Source organism: Amblyomma mixtum, chromosome 9 (assembly GCF_055824585.1).
Source record: "Amblyomma mixtum isolate Tamu chromosome 9, ASM5582458v1, whole genome shotgun sequence".
Classification (NCBI taxonomy): domain Eukaryota; kingdom Metazoa; phylum Arthropoda; class Arachnida; order Ixodida; family Ixodidae; genus Amblyomma; species Amblyomma mixtum.
This window is the reverse complement of record NC_143020.1, coordinates 96226495-96242106: the sequence shown is the minus strand read 5'-3', so window position 1 is coordinate 96242106 and position 15612 is coordinate 96226495. Positions and strand designations below refer to the sequence as shown.

At 48.1% G+C, this 15612-nt stretch overlaps 1 protein-coding gene across 3 annotated transcripts in view; it reads right to left on the bottom strand.

Annotated features, from left to right (window-relative positions):
* The window catches only part of LOC149330227 (uncharacterized), a 272567-nt gene that overhangs the window by 231423 nt on the left and 25532 nt on the right, over positions 1 to 15612 (bottom strand). For 2 of the 3 annotated variants that reach the window (XM_089560851.1, XM_089560849.1), the window contains exon 1: positions 278 to 3187. The exons of the other annotated variant lie outside the window; for it this stretch is intronic. In XM_089560851.1, the coding sequence (XP_089416977.1) occupies positions 278 to 459 (182 nt within the window). In that variant the 5' untranslated portion in view covers positions 460 to 3187. Of the gene's footprint in view, positions 1 to 277; positions 3188 to 15612 lie in introns of those variants that run through there. 3 annotated transcript variants of the gene reach the window in all.

The following is a 15612-nucleotide window of genomic DNA, read 5'->3' as shown; positions in this document are numbered from 1 at the left end:
CTTACCAAAACAGAATACTGTAACCCTGAACTTCGCAGGACGTATAAGAAGTAATCGCTATTTAGGCGCACTTGAAATCTCCACCGGCAGCGAGGCAGTTAATAACAACACGCCACAATAGAATATCACTTTCCAAAAGCATGATTAAACTTCTAACCAAACTATTACTGCCTAAGAACGGCCATTGTGTGTAAATACAACCTGCTTATGTTCGGGCCCCTCCGGGGGGGTCCTAAGAACATAATTGCCGACTAAAAGCGCGGTTTGCCGGACATACCTGAAGTAGCGAACGCTGACTTGAGGGCTGATGTCTCGGTAGCCGGGGTTTAGTCCGGGCCGAATCTTGTATCGCACGGCAGGACGGTGCCGGTAGCATCCGGGTCTTCGAGGTCCGCCGCGGGACCGTCCCGGAAGTCCCTGATGGGACGGCCCCGCCGTCGAACTTCCTGGACAAAGCATGTCCTGGCACAAGAAGCCCCGAACCAGGTCCGTCACTTTCTGGTCCACAGTGTCGGCGTCCGTGGCTTTACGGCTGTATCGACCGGAGCCAATGCCCGGCCGAAGACCTGACCTACTCGTGCGCGTGCCTTTCCTGGAGTTATCTTTGGCAAGCCATCGATTGCGTGGGAGGCGTGTCTTGCTAACAACGGGTCCAGCGTGTTTCAGGCCGTGAGGTGGGCGTCGTCCGTGTTTTCACAGCTTGTCCTGCAGGTACCGGTCAGTAACGACCTGGCCAGTAGTTCGTGGGTCGCTGAATGCTCTTTATAATCTTATCTGAAGGGAATCCGATACTTAGCACAGACCATGTCTTGTTGACAACGAAATCCACAGTATTCTGACCACCGGAAAGAGCACTTCAACTTTTACGCGGCAGTTGAAGTCCGTGTTTTCACAGCTTGTACAAGAGGTGCTGAAGTCCGGTTGACGACCTCAACAATGCCTTTGTAAAGCGTTCGTTGTCTTTTTGTTTCCAACTTATCGCTGAAAAACCAGGGGCCTTTTCCCAAAGGTTATCTCTGGAATCGACGCTGTTTCATGAAACTGCGACTCACTGAACGCATTAAAAGTTCAATTACCAAATATCGTTGCTCAGAGGCAGATGTCCTTCACAGTTCATCAGTGGTGGACACTGTGATTCGCACTCCGCTGATGTAAAGAAAGCTATCTATTACTTTCTAAGCTTTTGCTTTCCAGGTTTTCTTCGGGCTATTCATGCATCCTTCGTAAGGCAGCGCTACAACAACAGTATGCGCACGGAGCCTCAAAGAGCGTGCGAAGATACTCAGTCCTCACAATAATGAACAGTCGGCGATACTTGGATATCGTCAGTCGCTGATTTCGCTCTCAGCGGACGTCAAATCCAGTAAGCACCTGCAGTTATCCGTCAGATGCATAGGTTGTCGAACGTTGCACACTCCAAGTCATCTCACTTAGCGTCAGCACCAAGATGAAGAGAACGGGAGGGTCACACAGTCGTCACGCTCACCACAGAGCACACACTTTAACGCTGTCGGAATTCCTTTCTCACACCTGATAAAAAATCGTTTCGACCTTCGTTACCAAACTCCGTTGTTTCCAGCAAACACAGTCACGGGGCGAATTTATTATTTTTTTTTTTTGCGGGCACACGTTTCAACGGGTAAAACACAAGCAGCGAGCTCGAGTGACTCACCCAAAACTCAGCAGCTCAGGGAAAATCCAGAAGCGCACCCGTTTTCACCACATAAAACTCTTCACACACGACACCGGTTCAAACGACACACTCACAGGCGCACACACACGACAAACACCACCAATACCGCGGAAGGCACGGGACCAGGGCGATTTTTCAGTGGCACAAAGTGTTGTTGGCACAAGCGGCGCGCACACACCACTATAGCATCACCACCGAAGACACTGCGAAGGGCCGAGCCGTCAATCCGCCGGCGAAAGAGAGATAGACGGGGCAGAGAAAACAGAACACCGCATCACGGGGTGGCCTGGCTGGCTGTGTATTTCGCGCTACGAAAGCAAAAAGCCTGCCAAGCCAAGGCTAGCGCTAGCAGACGCCGCTGTTCTTCAAGCGAGCACACTTTCGGCTGTGCGGTAGGCAGCGGCGGCGAACTGCGGCAAGCGAGCGCTCCGTTCACTCTCACTCTCACCTTTCCACTTCTCTTTCCCTCAGTCACAACAAACACAATCACTTATATATCGGCCTGGCGCCACACTTATCGCGAGCGCGCCAGAAGCGTCGTAGGGCGCTCGCGGGCCCTTTCTCCGCCCCTCGTCACCGTATAGGCGTCGGGCCGAGGTGTTTTTGAATAAATACGGGGAGAGAGAGCTCGGGCGCGCACTCGCGGGTCGACCGTGAAGGATTCCAGAGTCGTGACTCCTCGCCGCCAGTTGGTCCGCCGTGAAGCTGGGAGCTGAGAACGGGCTCACTTCCTTCTCTGTGTATTGGCGTTGCGTGTTTCATTGAACTCGGCGCCTTTTCGGGAGTTTTCGCGAGCCGTTTGCAGAAGAACCAGCGGTGTATACGTTTTTCAGACTTCAGGGTTTTTAGAAATCCGGGCTCCTTAACTTCGCTATCGAAGCGCGTTGTTGGCTCCACTGTACTCGGTGTCTTTTAGGGAGTTTTCACGAGCCGCTTGCGGAAGAACCACCGGTGTATCTGTTTTTCGGACTCCAGTGCTTTTAGAAATCCGGACTCTCGAACCCACTAGCGCTGAGTACAAGCTCGCTTCTTCCTCTTTGAGGACGATATGACTGCTTCAATGAGTTGGGCGCCTCTTGGAGAGTTTTCGTGAGCCGCTTGAAGAAGAACCGGTGGTGTGTCCGTTTGTCGGACTCCGGTGTTTTTAGAAATCCGGAGCCTCGATCTCACGCACGTTCAGAACGAGCTTTCTTGGTTCGCTTCGAAAATTCGTTGCCGGCTTCACTGAACTGGGCGCCATTTGGAGTGTTTTCGTGACTCGCTTGCAGAAGAGCCTAAGGCGTGTCCGTTTGTCGGACTCCATGGTTTTTAGAAAGCCAGACTCTCGTATTCACGCACGTACTGCTCAGCGCAGAGTCGAACCGTGGCAGGAAGGGAAAAACAGGGCTAGAAAATGCGCAGAAGCATGTTCAGACTGATGAACAATGGAGTCACGCGCGGAAGCACCGGATGATACTGGGATGACGACATCCTCAAATCGCGAGTACATAGCGAGCTGGCGGTGTTGGCACCGTTGACAATATCGCAGCCGCTGCTCAGCCCAAGCGGTTATAAGTTGGGGGGGGGGGGGGGGGGGGGGGGGGGGGGGGGGAATACGCGATAATATCGCTTTATGCGCGACAAGTCGAGCGAGGGCGTCGTGGTCGCAAACAGCCAGTGGGCGGCGCTGCGTCGTTGATCTGCGCTTGCGTGCGTGTGTTTGCGTCGTGTGGCCTTGGGCAATTTCCGGTTCCTGGAACAACAATGACGCCCCGCAGAATAGACGCGCAAGCCTGAAGAAACTGAAATCGACGCTCAGAATAGAAGGAGTCTGCTCCGCTTCTTCTTCTGGCGTGCTTTTTTTTTAATTCAATTTCAGCAACAATATCGGAAAAAAATTTTGCCACACTTCACGTATTCTATTGTGTTATAGTTTGCCGTCTGCTTCGTTCTTTCTGCACGCAAGGGCTTCGTGAAGCTACAACACCAGGACCGCCAGGAAGGAAGCGGATATCGGGGCGTGGACAAAAGATAAAGAAGCCTTCGTGCTTTACTGAGGCAACGACGCTCTTGTGACGCCGCTATCAAGAGGGGCCCCGTTCGGCAGCGATAAGAGACGCTGCGCCTCTCGACCACGCTCCCTGCGTTTTTTGTGATGATCGCACACCTAGGCCGCACGTTAGAAAGAGCGTTGGTTCCGAACACCGGTCGTCCAAAGAGCAGTGGCCGTTCCAGAGGACACTTGCGTTTTTCTGGCGTTTGTGAGTGGGAAGATGGCGCTCGTAAACTTTCTTTTACGATTTCGCCTCAGTTAACGGCGCAGCTCGTGAATCGAAAATGCCGAGTGAGATAGAAGACAGCGGCAACCGTGCGGGGATACTTCTTAAGAGGAGGCGGGTTTGGAAGTCTTTCGCTTGCTCTTAGATAAGGAAGCGTAGTGGGAAAGAAGCAAGATAAGATAAAAGAGTGAAATGTCTGGAAGTTGTCGCAAGTTCCAGCGCAGAGAAAAGATTTTGCCGACGCGAGCGGAATGAGTGGAAAAGTGAAGAACTAACGGGCCACGACCACAAGTATCGGGATCTTCTCGAAGCCTTGATTTGATTTCTTGTTTTCCAAGGTACGCAGGACGGAAGTTTATTTTGAAGGAACAGGATTGTTGGTATCTAAAAAAGAATATTTCTCCGCAAAGCGAAGAAAAAAATTGAAAGCGAGGTTTGCCTCCTCTACCTCGCGCTGAAGGATCGTAGTAAGAAACCAAACTTTGGTATTTTTTAGCTTTCCCTCTTAACTATCAATAAAAATTTTCAACCTAAGCAGAAGTGAGATACCCTGTTTCTCGCCTCACACAAAGTGAGCACTACACTCAAAACTATCCAAGGGTGAATCTATCTCACTCTCTGCGCACAGGCTCCAAACGGCAAGTTACAAATACCTATTCTTCAAGTATTCTAAGTGAAAGCAAATAGTAGAAGAGGTGCATTATGCATTATTAACTACGACTCTGTGTTCGACCGCATTGTGCACAAGATAAGCTTGACGCTAGACGTGTGAGTAACGCCTAAACAACCAAGTCAGAGAAGAAACACATCTAGAAAGAAAACAGAAACAGCAAAAACCCAAGGCGATCCCTCTACTTGGTGTTGATTGAAGAAGTCCCTAAAACGAAGCCGCCTATCCCTGACACGAAACTTCGTTCATCGATTGGATGTTGGGAGAAAACTCATCAATTTCTAATTCGAGCCGCTTGCGGGTTTTTCCCCGGAGACCCTTCAGGAGCTCCTCGATGCGATCAAAAAGAAAGACCGAGTCCAACCGAGCCTCAGCTGAGGAACGTATTCGATCAACAAGTGGCGTGAGCTGAGGGCGCGGGGTCTGCCTTTCGAAATCAGGCTAAAAAGTACAACTCGCACAGCAACTCTAACCCTTGGCTACATCTCGCGAACGCAAGAAGAAAAGAACGGGAGGAATTGATAGCTAATTTAACTCTGTGGACAGTACCTAAGGTTTGTTCTCGTAGAATCTGCTCTCCTTTCCTTTTAGTTACCCGTTATTGATATCTGTTACTGAGAACTAACACTAGCTCTACTTATAAAATTATCTCAGACCTACAGCAACGTAGCTAGCAGAAAAGGCGGTGAAAAGATGAACGAATTAACGAGTTGTTCCTCATTCTTTCTGGTGAAAGAAACAGAAACTGAGATGAGAAGATAGTTCATCCCTGAAGTCCGGTTTTCCAGGAAGCCACCAATTTCTGGAAGCACCTATACATCTTCAGCAGCTGTCTAGAAGCGAGCGAAATTTGCGAAAAGGATGTTGGAGCATGCGCAGATACGTTTGCAGTTTTGGGCATGAAACAAATATGTTCCAGGACAACAAGAAGAGCGGTGTTGAGATGAAGAACGCTCGGGAATTGTGACAGGTTTTGAAATTCTGGAGAAAAAAGATCAGCTTTCCGCTTGCTTGTAGGAGCTTCTATACTTGCATGAAAGAAGAAACTGCAATGAGGAAAGTAGCGGCAGATCAGGAAGTTTGCGCCTTCCAAAAACAGCGGAGATTGATTGAGTTTTCTGCGTCAGCAACAACGCACAACTCTTTTCTACCTGGAATGCGTTTTCAAGGAATTCAAAGTTGTCTTCAAGAGCAGCGAACACCTAGGCGCTAAAGCATTTTAACTTACACATTGCATAAGTAAAAAAAAAAACAGCGCAAATGTGCAATCTCAAAGAGAAGCGTATCTCGGAATCACCCTGACGCAGAGCTCGCAGCTCGCTAGAATGCCGCAGTGGCCTAAACCGAGATGATGGATCTTCTCCTTGTATGTTTTGTGAAATTCGTTCCTGAGCCTAAATGCAAAGTTGCAATTTCCTCACTGTCAACACTCCTCACAAGACTTTCTAAACCTCGCAGTCTCTCTACAGGGAAGACAAATAAAGGTCAAACAGGTTGTACTTCGTCTTAAGCATCAGGTTGCAGCATCTGGTTTGGTTACACAGAAGGGCTTACGGTAAAGTCTGACTCACTTAAGTCAGCCTGACGCCCACTTACGCTCGTCGCGAGAAAGACGCGATTAGCCCATTAGCGCCAACTCTCGGATGCCATCGTTCAAACTTTTTTGCTTTCTTCCACGCGTCTCGCACTCGAACATTAACCGAGATACCGATCTCGGAGCTACAACCGCGGGCTTAGAAAACTTTCATATCGCTTGCGCAGTTTCCCATGGCCAGCGGGCACGTGCGGGTTAACTCAATCCTCTACTCGCTGCACTCGAAGCGATGCTAGCCGAGAGCCAAGTTGTCGTTCCCGCTGGGAAGCGTACGTCGCAATCGCATCATCGCCGTAGAAACGGGCTTACCCAGGCTTTCACGACTTCTAGCTTGGAGCTTCCAGAACGAGCCAATTGCGAGCCCAGCTTTTTTTTTTTTTTGCGATCCAAGGGGCAGGGCTAAATGCTCGTCGTATTTCCGTGCTCCAGGCGTATGTTGGAGACGTCGTTGTTGCTAAGAGAGAGAGCGTAGTCGAAGAGGGGTAGCCTCGGGGCTTGAGCTGCTCCTGCTTGCCGCACGAGGTTTCTCTGATTCGATTCGCGTCGATCGGTCTTGAGTAGGAGGGGGGCGGGCTGCACCCACCACTGACTACCGAATCTGCCTCTCTAACGAGCCGGCTCCGTCAACGCACTTCACTGACAGGTGCCCGGGGAAGAAGCCTGCTCGGGTGGTTCCGTCGGAACTCGACCTCGGCAAGAACTGACTAGCGAGCCGGAAAGCGTCGGCGACGTGGCGTTCAAACCGGTCGTCGTGTGTCATCCACAGCCGTTCCCCCACTCGCGATTCCCGACTAATGCTAGCATCGAACATGCAAACGTTCGCATTGGAGGGCTAGGGCTGGGTGGTGGAAGAGATTATTCGAAGGACTTGCGCATGGTCGCACTTTCTACGCTCGGTTCACTGGTCACAACGGAGACACCAGTACAAAGGCAACAACCACAGTCAACCACACAACTCACTTACGTCAGTGCTCTATCGTCTCCTCCACTCGGAACTTGACAAGCGGATTGAGTTTCCGACGTAAGCCAGTGTTCCGGAAGGCGCCCTTCAAGCCAGGAAGTTTCTGTACGCCCGAAACGTCACAAGCAGTGAACATACGGAGTGTGTTGATGGGTATTCTTCTTGACTGCAGGGAACACCCTAGAACAACATTTCAAGTTCATCGAGGATGTGCGCCTCGGAAGGATCCGATTATCATGCACCCGCTTCCTTTTGACGATGGACGTTTCTGTCAGTCTGGATACTACGCTGGTAGCGGTGCGAAGCGTTTCCTTCAAGCTAGCTCAACGTGTTGCAACAAACTTTGGCGAAGCTCCTTTCTGTCGGGATGTCCGCTCGGAAACTTGTCTTTCGGGACGAATAAAAGACCCCCGGGAAGAAACTTCACGTCCTTTCTAAGGCATCGAGCAGTGCCTTTCAGCTCAGTTCTCTTTCAGCAGTATGCGCCGAGCCAAATGCCATCGCGCTGAGGGCCACTTCCGTGAAGCTAGTGAAAGGCCATCCAGGCTGGCGCAGGTTCTTCTAAATTTTTCTGAAGAAGACAAAAACATACTCCTTAGAAGGCTCGCAGGTTTTTTTCTCTGTTTTTTTCGTTGGACGAATCAACACAATGCCACTCCGGTCCCACTACACAGCCGTAGAGGTTTAGCGGAGCCACAGTTTTTAGTAGTACTCCCCAAAAAAGGACAAGCTGGGGGCGCGGAGAACTTGTACTCGTCCCCCCGCGACCAGGAAGCGGCTGTCAACTGTGTCACAATATCCGGTCGGTAAAGGCGGTCACTGTAGGGGACTTTACCTTTCAGATAATGACAGTTCCCTGGAGCGGATACTCAGTTTTGTTATAGGGAGCAAATGGCGTTTTCTGAAATGGCAGCGTAGCACCTTTCGGTATCTTATCCTTCTCCATATGTGCCACGCGTATACTCCTTAATCGGACAAAATTTCCCTATCGTCAAGACTCCTCTTCAGCATGGGAATGCTTACCACTCCGTATTTGGCTCTAGACCTTTCAGAAGACAACCAAAGCTTGCACCATCTTCCTAAAAGGCCCGATTCTGCCGAGTCACTTACTAGATTAGCATACTTATCTTAGTTGTCTTTCTCACTCACTAGCCAGTGCAGGTAGCCCTGACCAAGGCTGCAGACCATGTGCCTGGTTCCGTTCTTGCGGAGTAAGTTGGCTTTATCCTCACGGGAGAAACTGAACCACTCGTCGTGAATGCAATCCGAAGAAAGCGCTTGAAGAAGCGTTCTTTCGTCGTTTCAACCGCTGCTGTCTTCTCCTATCTTAAAACCAGCGAAGGCGGCAACAAATCGCATCGATTCCGTGAAGACTGTTGCGTGCCGGTTGACGGTTTGAAGTTGGTGCAACGACACAAACACGACGCACACCTCGCAGCAGACGCGTAACGGGCGACGCGCGGTACGAAGAGCGCCGGCTGCCTCGCCTCCCTGTTCGCGAATGACACGCTAGTCCTCCCTCAACTGACGCTCTCTCTTTCCCTATTCTGCCATCCCTACCTTCCCAACGCGCGCCACCGGCTTGCCTCCTGAAACGGCCCACTTTCCTGTCCTTCCCTCTCACCCACGCGCCAGCTCTTCCCCCTTTCTCCCCTTTATGCGACTGCAGCGCCACTAGCAGCCAGCCTGAGCACTCCAAAAACGCGCCAGTTTCAAACGGTACCGGCCGCAACCGCGGCTTTTAACATTGAATTTTTTTTGCAGGGCTAGCTCGAATGCTGGCATTACGCAAGGTCGCGTTGGCATGAAACACAAAGTCATGCAAGTGGGAACAGTGGGTGGTGCCATTGGTAGACTGATTGTGGACCTCCTAATTGGCGTAGAATGTTCGGTATCAAACGATTCAGCTCGTTACGGACCATAAGGTTACTACTCAAATGAAAGCAAAAGATATGATAGGGATTCGTACCGACGACCTTTCGTTCTCCATACCGTGAGTTCTTGAAACTTCAAACGTCCATTACGGCCAAACTAATTGACGTAGAACATTCGAAGTGGTGTCAAATGATTTGTCTTCGCTGTATACGTTGGAATAAAAAAGTAGATATCCGGATATAACGAAAAATTTGTACCGGATATAGCGAATATGGCTAATGACGCAATATTGTTTCGATATTGCCAACGATCGATACTCATACGCTACCTTAGCGTTTCGCTCTTTATTTTTTCCTCAAAGAAAGGCCGTGAATTCAGAGTTTCTATTCGCTTATGAAGATAAATTTATGAAAGAAAACGTTCACGAGGGACCACATCTAGTACACTTCTGTTTGTAGTTGAAGAATTTGTATTGACTTACGCGGCATCAATGAATCCGTGAACGTGCTGCAATACGGCCCTTGCCAGCCGTTCAAAGAAGCGAGGGTGGGAGGATTTTCGATTAGTCGTTTCGCAGCATTTTTCGCTTGAGTTATTGCTTGCTGAACGCGGCTCCATTATTTTCACATTTCTTGGCAGGTGCCAGTCGCTGGAAGTGGATACCTAATGTAGGCGGCGTTCGCAGAATTACACCTATTTTGTCTGGAGTGAACTCGCATGCACAGCGTTGGGGCAAGAATGCGCAGATTGCTCTCAATTCTATTATATGTTCTATTTCGATGTTTGCTTCATTCAGGAGGCTGATCTGAAGAAGAACTACCTTTTATTATGGGCCAAATGGCCTCAAAAATTTTTTTCCCTACACTTCTGAAATAATGAACCACTTTTACCTGTGCTTAAACGTCATTGTTCCTAATTTTTGTTGCTGTGTTTTGTTACATTTTATTGCATTCTTCATTCCGAATATTTCTTATTTTGTTTTATTTATGACATACTGCAGGCCGGAGGCCCAAGCTGGAGAGGAAACAGAAACAGATAACAAACTGAGCAAAAATACCAAAATGCAAACAGAACACGAGCAGCTGGAAATGACATGTAAAGGCAAAAACAAGCTAACAAAACAAGCTGAAAAGAAAAAGAAAGCTAACAATGGTCACTTATCAGGTCAAGAGACCGTACACACGAAGCTGGTAAGCTGTTGCAATCACTGATGATTTGCGGATTGAAGGAGTGCTGAAATAAGTTAGTTATTGCAAAGTAGGGTTCAGAGAAAGGGGGTGGGAGTGTCGGGTTCGTCTGGTGTTCAGTAGCATAAGATATGGTGCAGAATTTATTCAAAGTTTATGGTTAAATTACAAAAATAAGAATTTCAACCGAAGAAACTTGCACCAGGACTGAAGGGTTGGTGTTAAATTCGACAGCATTAATGCAGAGACTGAAGTAGTTCGATTGTATTGCGAAAACATGAATCGCACAGCTTTCCTTTGGATCCGCTCAAGTGTTTTTATGTTAGTGACAATATACGGGTCCCATACAATGCACGCATATTCCAATTTAGTCCTTATAAAGGTTTCGTATTCTAGTATCTTAACCTGAAGTGGTGTATTTTTAGTTCATGTCGCAGCAAACAAAATTTTCGTAAGGGCCGCCGCGGTGGCGAAGTGGTAATGGTGCTCTGCTGCTGACCCGAAAGACGCGGGTTCGATCCCGGCCGCGGCGGTGGAATTTCTTTGGAGGAAAAATTCTAGAGGCCCGTGTACTGTGCGATGTCAGTGCACGTTAAAGAACCCCAGGTGGTCGAGATTTCCGGAGCCCTCCACTACGGCGTCTCCATAGCCTTAGTCGCTTTGGGACGTTAAACCCCATAAACCTAAACCAAAATTTTCGTAACGCAGACGAGCAAGTGTTAGAAATGTGAGAGTTCCAGCTTAAGTGGTTTGTTAATGTAACACCGAGATATAGAGGTCCAACGGGGCTGCAGTACGTGAAAATATATAAATTAATAACTTATAATATTGCGTAGCTGTAGCATGATTTGTCTTAATTATGAACACCATTGTTAAATAATGATTACTGCCTATAAATACTTTGCAATTTATTCTGTGTTTCCTGCAGGTGGCTAATCCAGAGCAGGATCATTGTCAGTCATGAAATATTGGCCTTTCTTGACACGCTTATACTGCTCAGACCAATAAATGGCTGACGCATGAGATGTTAAGACTCGTTAAAGCAGACTGTAATATTTTTTATGACTTCAGTTTCATACTGTGCTGCAGTTCAGTTGTGACTTCAGCAGTTAAGAGGGTTGAACAACGTCTCCTGCTGGTATACAGCTGTCTTTCAAAAGTAACTTTCGCTGCCGAGTGTCAAAATCTTGCTCTCGGACCATCGTTGTTCGTTCCGCGGGCGTCACATAGGACATTGTTGCTTCTAAGGCCCACACAAATGAGGGAACCCACGCCTCCATATACAGCCCCTCCGAGACCATTCAGACACGGGGTAAAGGATCTTGCGTAAACCGATAACCTTCAGTGCATTTTTATTCAAACTAATGGGCTCAGGGGAAAAAACAAAACATGAAACAATACGAAGAGCAAGAGCTGTACTTTGTGCTATTAAAGTGACTTAAGGATTGATTCCTTTTTCCGACCCGCTACGGCCGACCACACGAGCCTTATAGCTTTCTATTTATGACTCTAGCGAAACGGCAGTAACTCTGCGGCGTTCGGTTTGGGTAAGGGTTGGTATAGAGAAAAAGAAGAGATACTAATCGGATTTATTCGAGCACTGAACCGAAGACGAAGGGCGCCCGCGATACACCTAGCGAATATGGGGAAAGAATGGTAATTGCGGCTTCCAGCCATTCATTTCTCTCTTCTTTTTTTGTTCGGCGCTTGGGTTTATCTTCCAGTGATTACCGCATTGATCTGGCTGGCTTCCGGAGAAGCCGCGTATACGCACTCCCCCCCCCCCCCTCTCCACTCCCCTCACCCCCGCCATAAATACCTCGTTTTCGGGAGCTGTACATATCTCGTAGTCTCTCCCTTTCTTCCCATTATTGCTCATATTCCGTGATTTCATTTTCTCTGCCCGTCCCCCTCAACCTGCATCAGCCGTAGCACGGGCTTCCATAATATGATTATGCCTTTTCCTGCCCCTCCGTGACGGGTTGCGTCAGGCTATTGGAGACGCTGGCTTTGCCGTCTATATACCGGATCGTTATATGACCGAATGCGTTAGACGAAACGGGACGTTTATGGATGGCGACTACTGCGTATAGGCCACATTAAAACACGCAGCCGTTATCTGGCCAGCCCGACTTCATGCATCATCGGGTATGGAACGTCGGATGCGTGCTACCTGGCCCACTCAACTTGATTCAAAGAATAAAGTGTTGCTGTGTGTGTGTTTTTTCCTCGCAGGATTCGAGCATATAATCGTCTTACTAACGCCGCAAGGTTACAGCGGATTCTCGGAAAAAAAATTGGCAATGGTTCAGCACTGGCTAAACCTGGAGGATTGCGAAAGCAACGAGGAGAAAGAGAGAAGCGATGGAGAGCGCTCGGCATCGGCGGCGGCCCCGGCACGTTAGATATGCGCAGCTGCTGCGCATGCGCAACTGGTGAGCGCGGCGGCGGCACCTCTGAGTCATCCGCGTAGCGACGGCGGTGTAGCGCCAGCTATCCGCCGTGTGATGTCACTGCTCCTCGCGCATGTGCAGTATGGCTTTTCGTCAGCTCCGCGAAATGGCTCGGCGACTCGCGTAGTGTTGCTTTCGCAACAAAAGCCGTGCGTGCTGCCACAGTGATTCAGGATTGGTCGACGGTGGTTGTGACGTCACACGTCGAGCAACTGAATGAAATTCTAAAAACTCGAGTTAAATTGTGACGATGCATTAGTAGCATTGCTTAAATGCCATTGCGATAATACGGATTTAAGCAAGCAAATGAATTTCGCTGAAAATAAAATTGGGGTAATTTGTTGGGAGTCGTGCCCATGAACCTAGGGTTGCGAGTCAGACATGCTACTCCAAGGCCATTGAGGTATAAGCTCGTTCGACTTGCTTTTAGGAAGGACTTGCGTGTATTGTAGTGTATCATGTGATTTAGTACGCCTATTGTTGTATGCTAATTAGTGTGCCTAATAAAAGTGATACTAATAAAGAAATAAAGTGTCAAAAAACCATGACCACCGTTAGCTCATAACCACAAGGCGGAGCTTAAGAAGTGCCCCTCTAAGTTTTACTTTACGTCACACTTTCTTTGAGAGGTGGACGGGAAGAGGTGCTCGTATTTCTTGCGAACATTTTGCCGTATAACGTTTAGGCCGGTTTCATTGACTGCGGTCTATAGCGCAGGTTCGATCGTTGGGCACAATATCTTTTGTGGTTTGTGTTCTATCATTCTGTATAATGTTCAATGTCTTCTATTATCTCTAAATGAAATAAATTAATTCATCAGAACAGAGGATACTTCTCAAGATATAACCTTTTTCTGAACGAAACCTTCAAAGCAAGTCACCAATGAGCTCTATCAGTGTGCGTGTATCGTGACGTGAAGGGGCGTGGTCTACTGGGCAGAAGTGGCCATTCTGGTTTCTCCACATTCACCGCACATATATTCTGACGTTTCTCTTTCTGTTCCTCCTATTGTGGTCTTAGCAGTCTTCAGGAGCTACTGCACCTGTTGTGTCAAGTGGTCTGTTGGCCCAAAAAATGTAGTACTTGCAACAGTTCAAAGTTAGGCCTACCACGCCGGTTCATTCACTTGTATGATGTGGGTCAGATGGTACGGTCGTTGTCAAAGTCCATAGCCCAAGAGGTTTTCTTCCAAGCCGTTTAGCGGGGCTCTTAAGCACATTTGACAGTGCGAAGATTGGGAGGGTTGATGACTTAAGTTCCTCCTGCATTCGTAAGATCAGGGTCCCTGAGTATGGAAGAGGAGCTGCGCTGTACGGCTCATAAGTAGACCCCTGTTGTGTACTTTGAAATCTTTTATTTGCCATCAAATACAGATGGGAGGATTGTAGAAAAAAAGCTGTCCTTGGGCAGCTTGACGGGTCCACAATCCCTTATTTCGGCAGAGTGGTAAAATCACATATACAAACATATTCTTGATACCCAAACGTATGCATACATATTTAATATGGTGCAGATATAGTACTCATAGTAAACTAAAACAACAGAAAAGAACAGCGGAACTCACTGCTACAAATGCAAAAGAAAACAACAGCAAGGCTAGACAACATTACATAGAAACCAAATACATCTGCCGGAGGTCCTTGTAGGTTGCCGTGGAGAGATCAAAACGGACCGAATTACAATAATTCAAAAGCGTTGGTGTAGTGTACTTAAGGAACTGTTTCCTGTAATTTGAACGTGACGTCGGTATTGACCAGTCCTCGAAATGTCTTGTAATATAACTTGTAGTTCTGTCCTGTAATTGGGATAGGTTAAGCATACTGTTGAGTGGGATTACATTTGAAAAATACTGTAGGTATTGGCCAGTACAGCATTACGCAACTCGATCGCTGGGCATATTTTAGAATATCTGTGATACAGACGAAGGAAAAAAAAAAGAATTCTGAGTCTGCTGGAAGAACATTCATTACAGACAAACTTTACGAGGGTTTCAAGATATTTATACTTATCTTTAACATGTGCAACTTCCTCTCATCTCATGGTAAATACACTTCATTGTAAACTTGAGTCGAGGAGGAAAGGGAGTGAGAAAGAGAAGTTGGTTTATTTCAACGAAAAGCAAATATGACAGCCATAAATATGGCTCCCTAGTCCTGTAATTAAGCACCGGCTGAGTAGGTGCACCAAAAACCAATGCGAAAGCCGCATGAAAAACCGCACTGTTTGATAAGTCCCCAGTCATAACCGTCCGTCCACCGGACATCAGACGCGGCTTATTTCCAACACGTCCTCCCTGGGAGACGAGGCAGCGACACGATTTTTCGCTTCGCTGCACGGGAAGATTAGACCTGTCGTGTCCCTTTCGCGCGCAGTTCTCGCTACCTGCGCTTGGTAAACGAGCACATACAATGCAGTGCGTGCGGTCACGTCAGTGCGAAGAAGGTATCCGACGAGGCGGATGTCCCCTGTACGAGCACAGATTGACGGCCTCCCAGCCTGCGAGCTTTTCGGCCGATCCTCATGGCAAACAGAGGGAACAAAGGTTTAGCACGGCGGTTGAGCGCGATTGGGTTTTTCGGGAGAATTTTTCTCCTTGTCAAGCATCGCGGAAGCTTAGTGGCTTGGCTACGACGTAGCGCTAGTGAATGAGAGGCCGCGGGTTAGAATCCGGTCACGCTGACCGTACTTGGATGGAGATGAAGTGCCGAAATGGCCCTTTAGAGAGTGTTCGGTAAAAGTTACTGAACGTCAGCTGGTCAGAAGAAATAAAGAGTATTTCACTTGGTCGTACGATATATCCTTAACTGCAACTTTGAAAACTAACTGATAAGATAAATAAACCATAGTAATTTTCGTTTAGCTGCTTCAGGACGAGACATAGCCAACAATTCTGGACAAAAGCATTTTTGAACTGAAAAGAG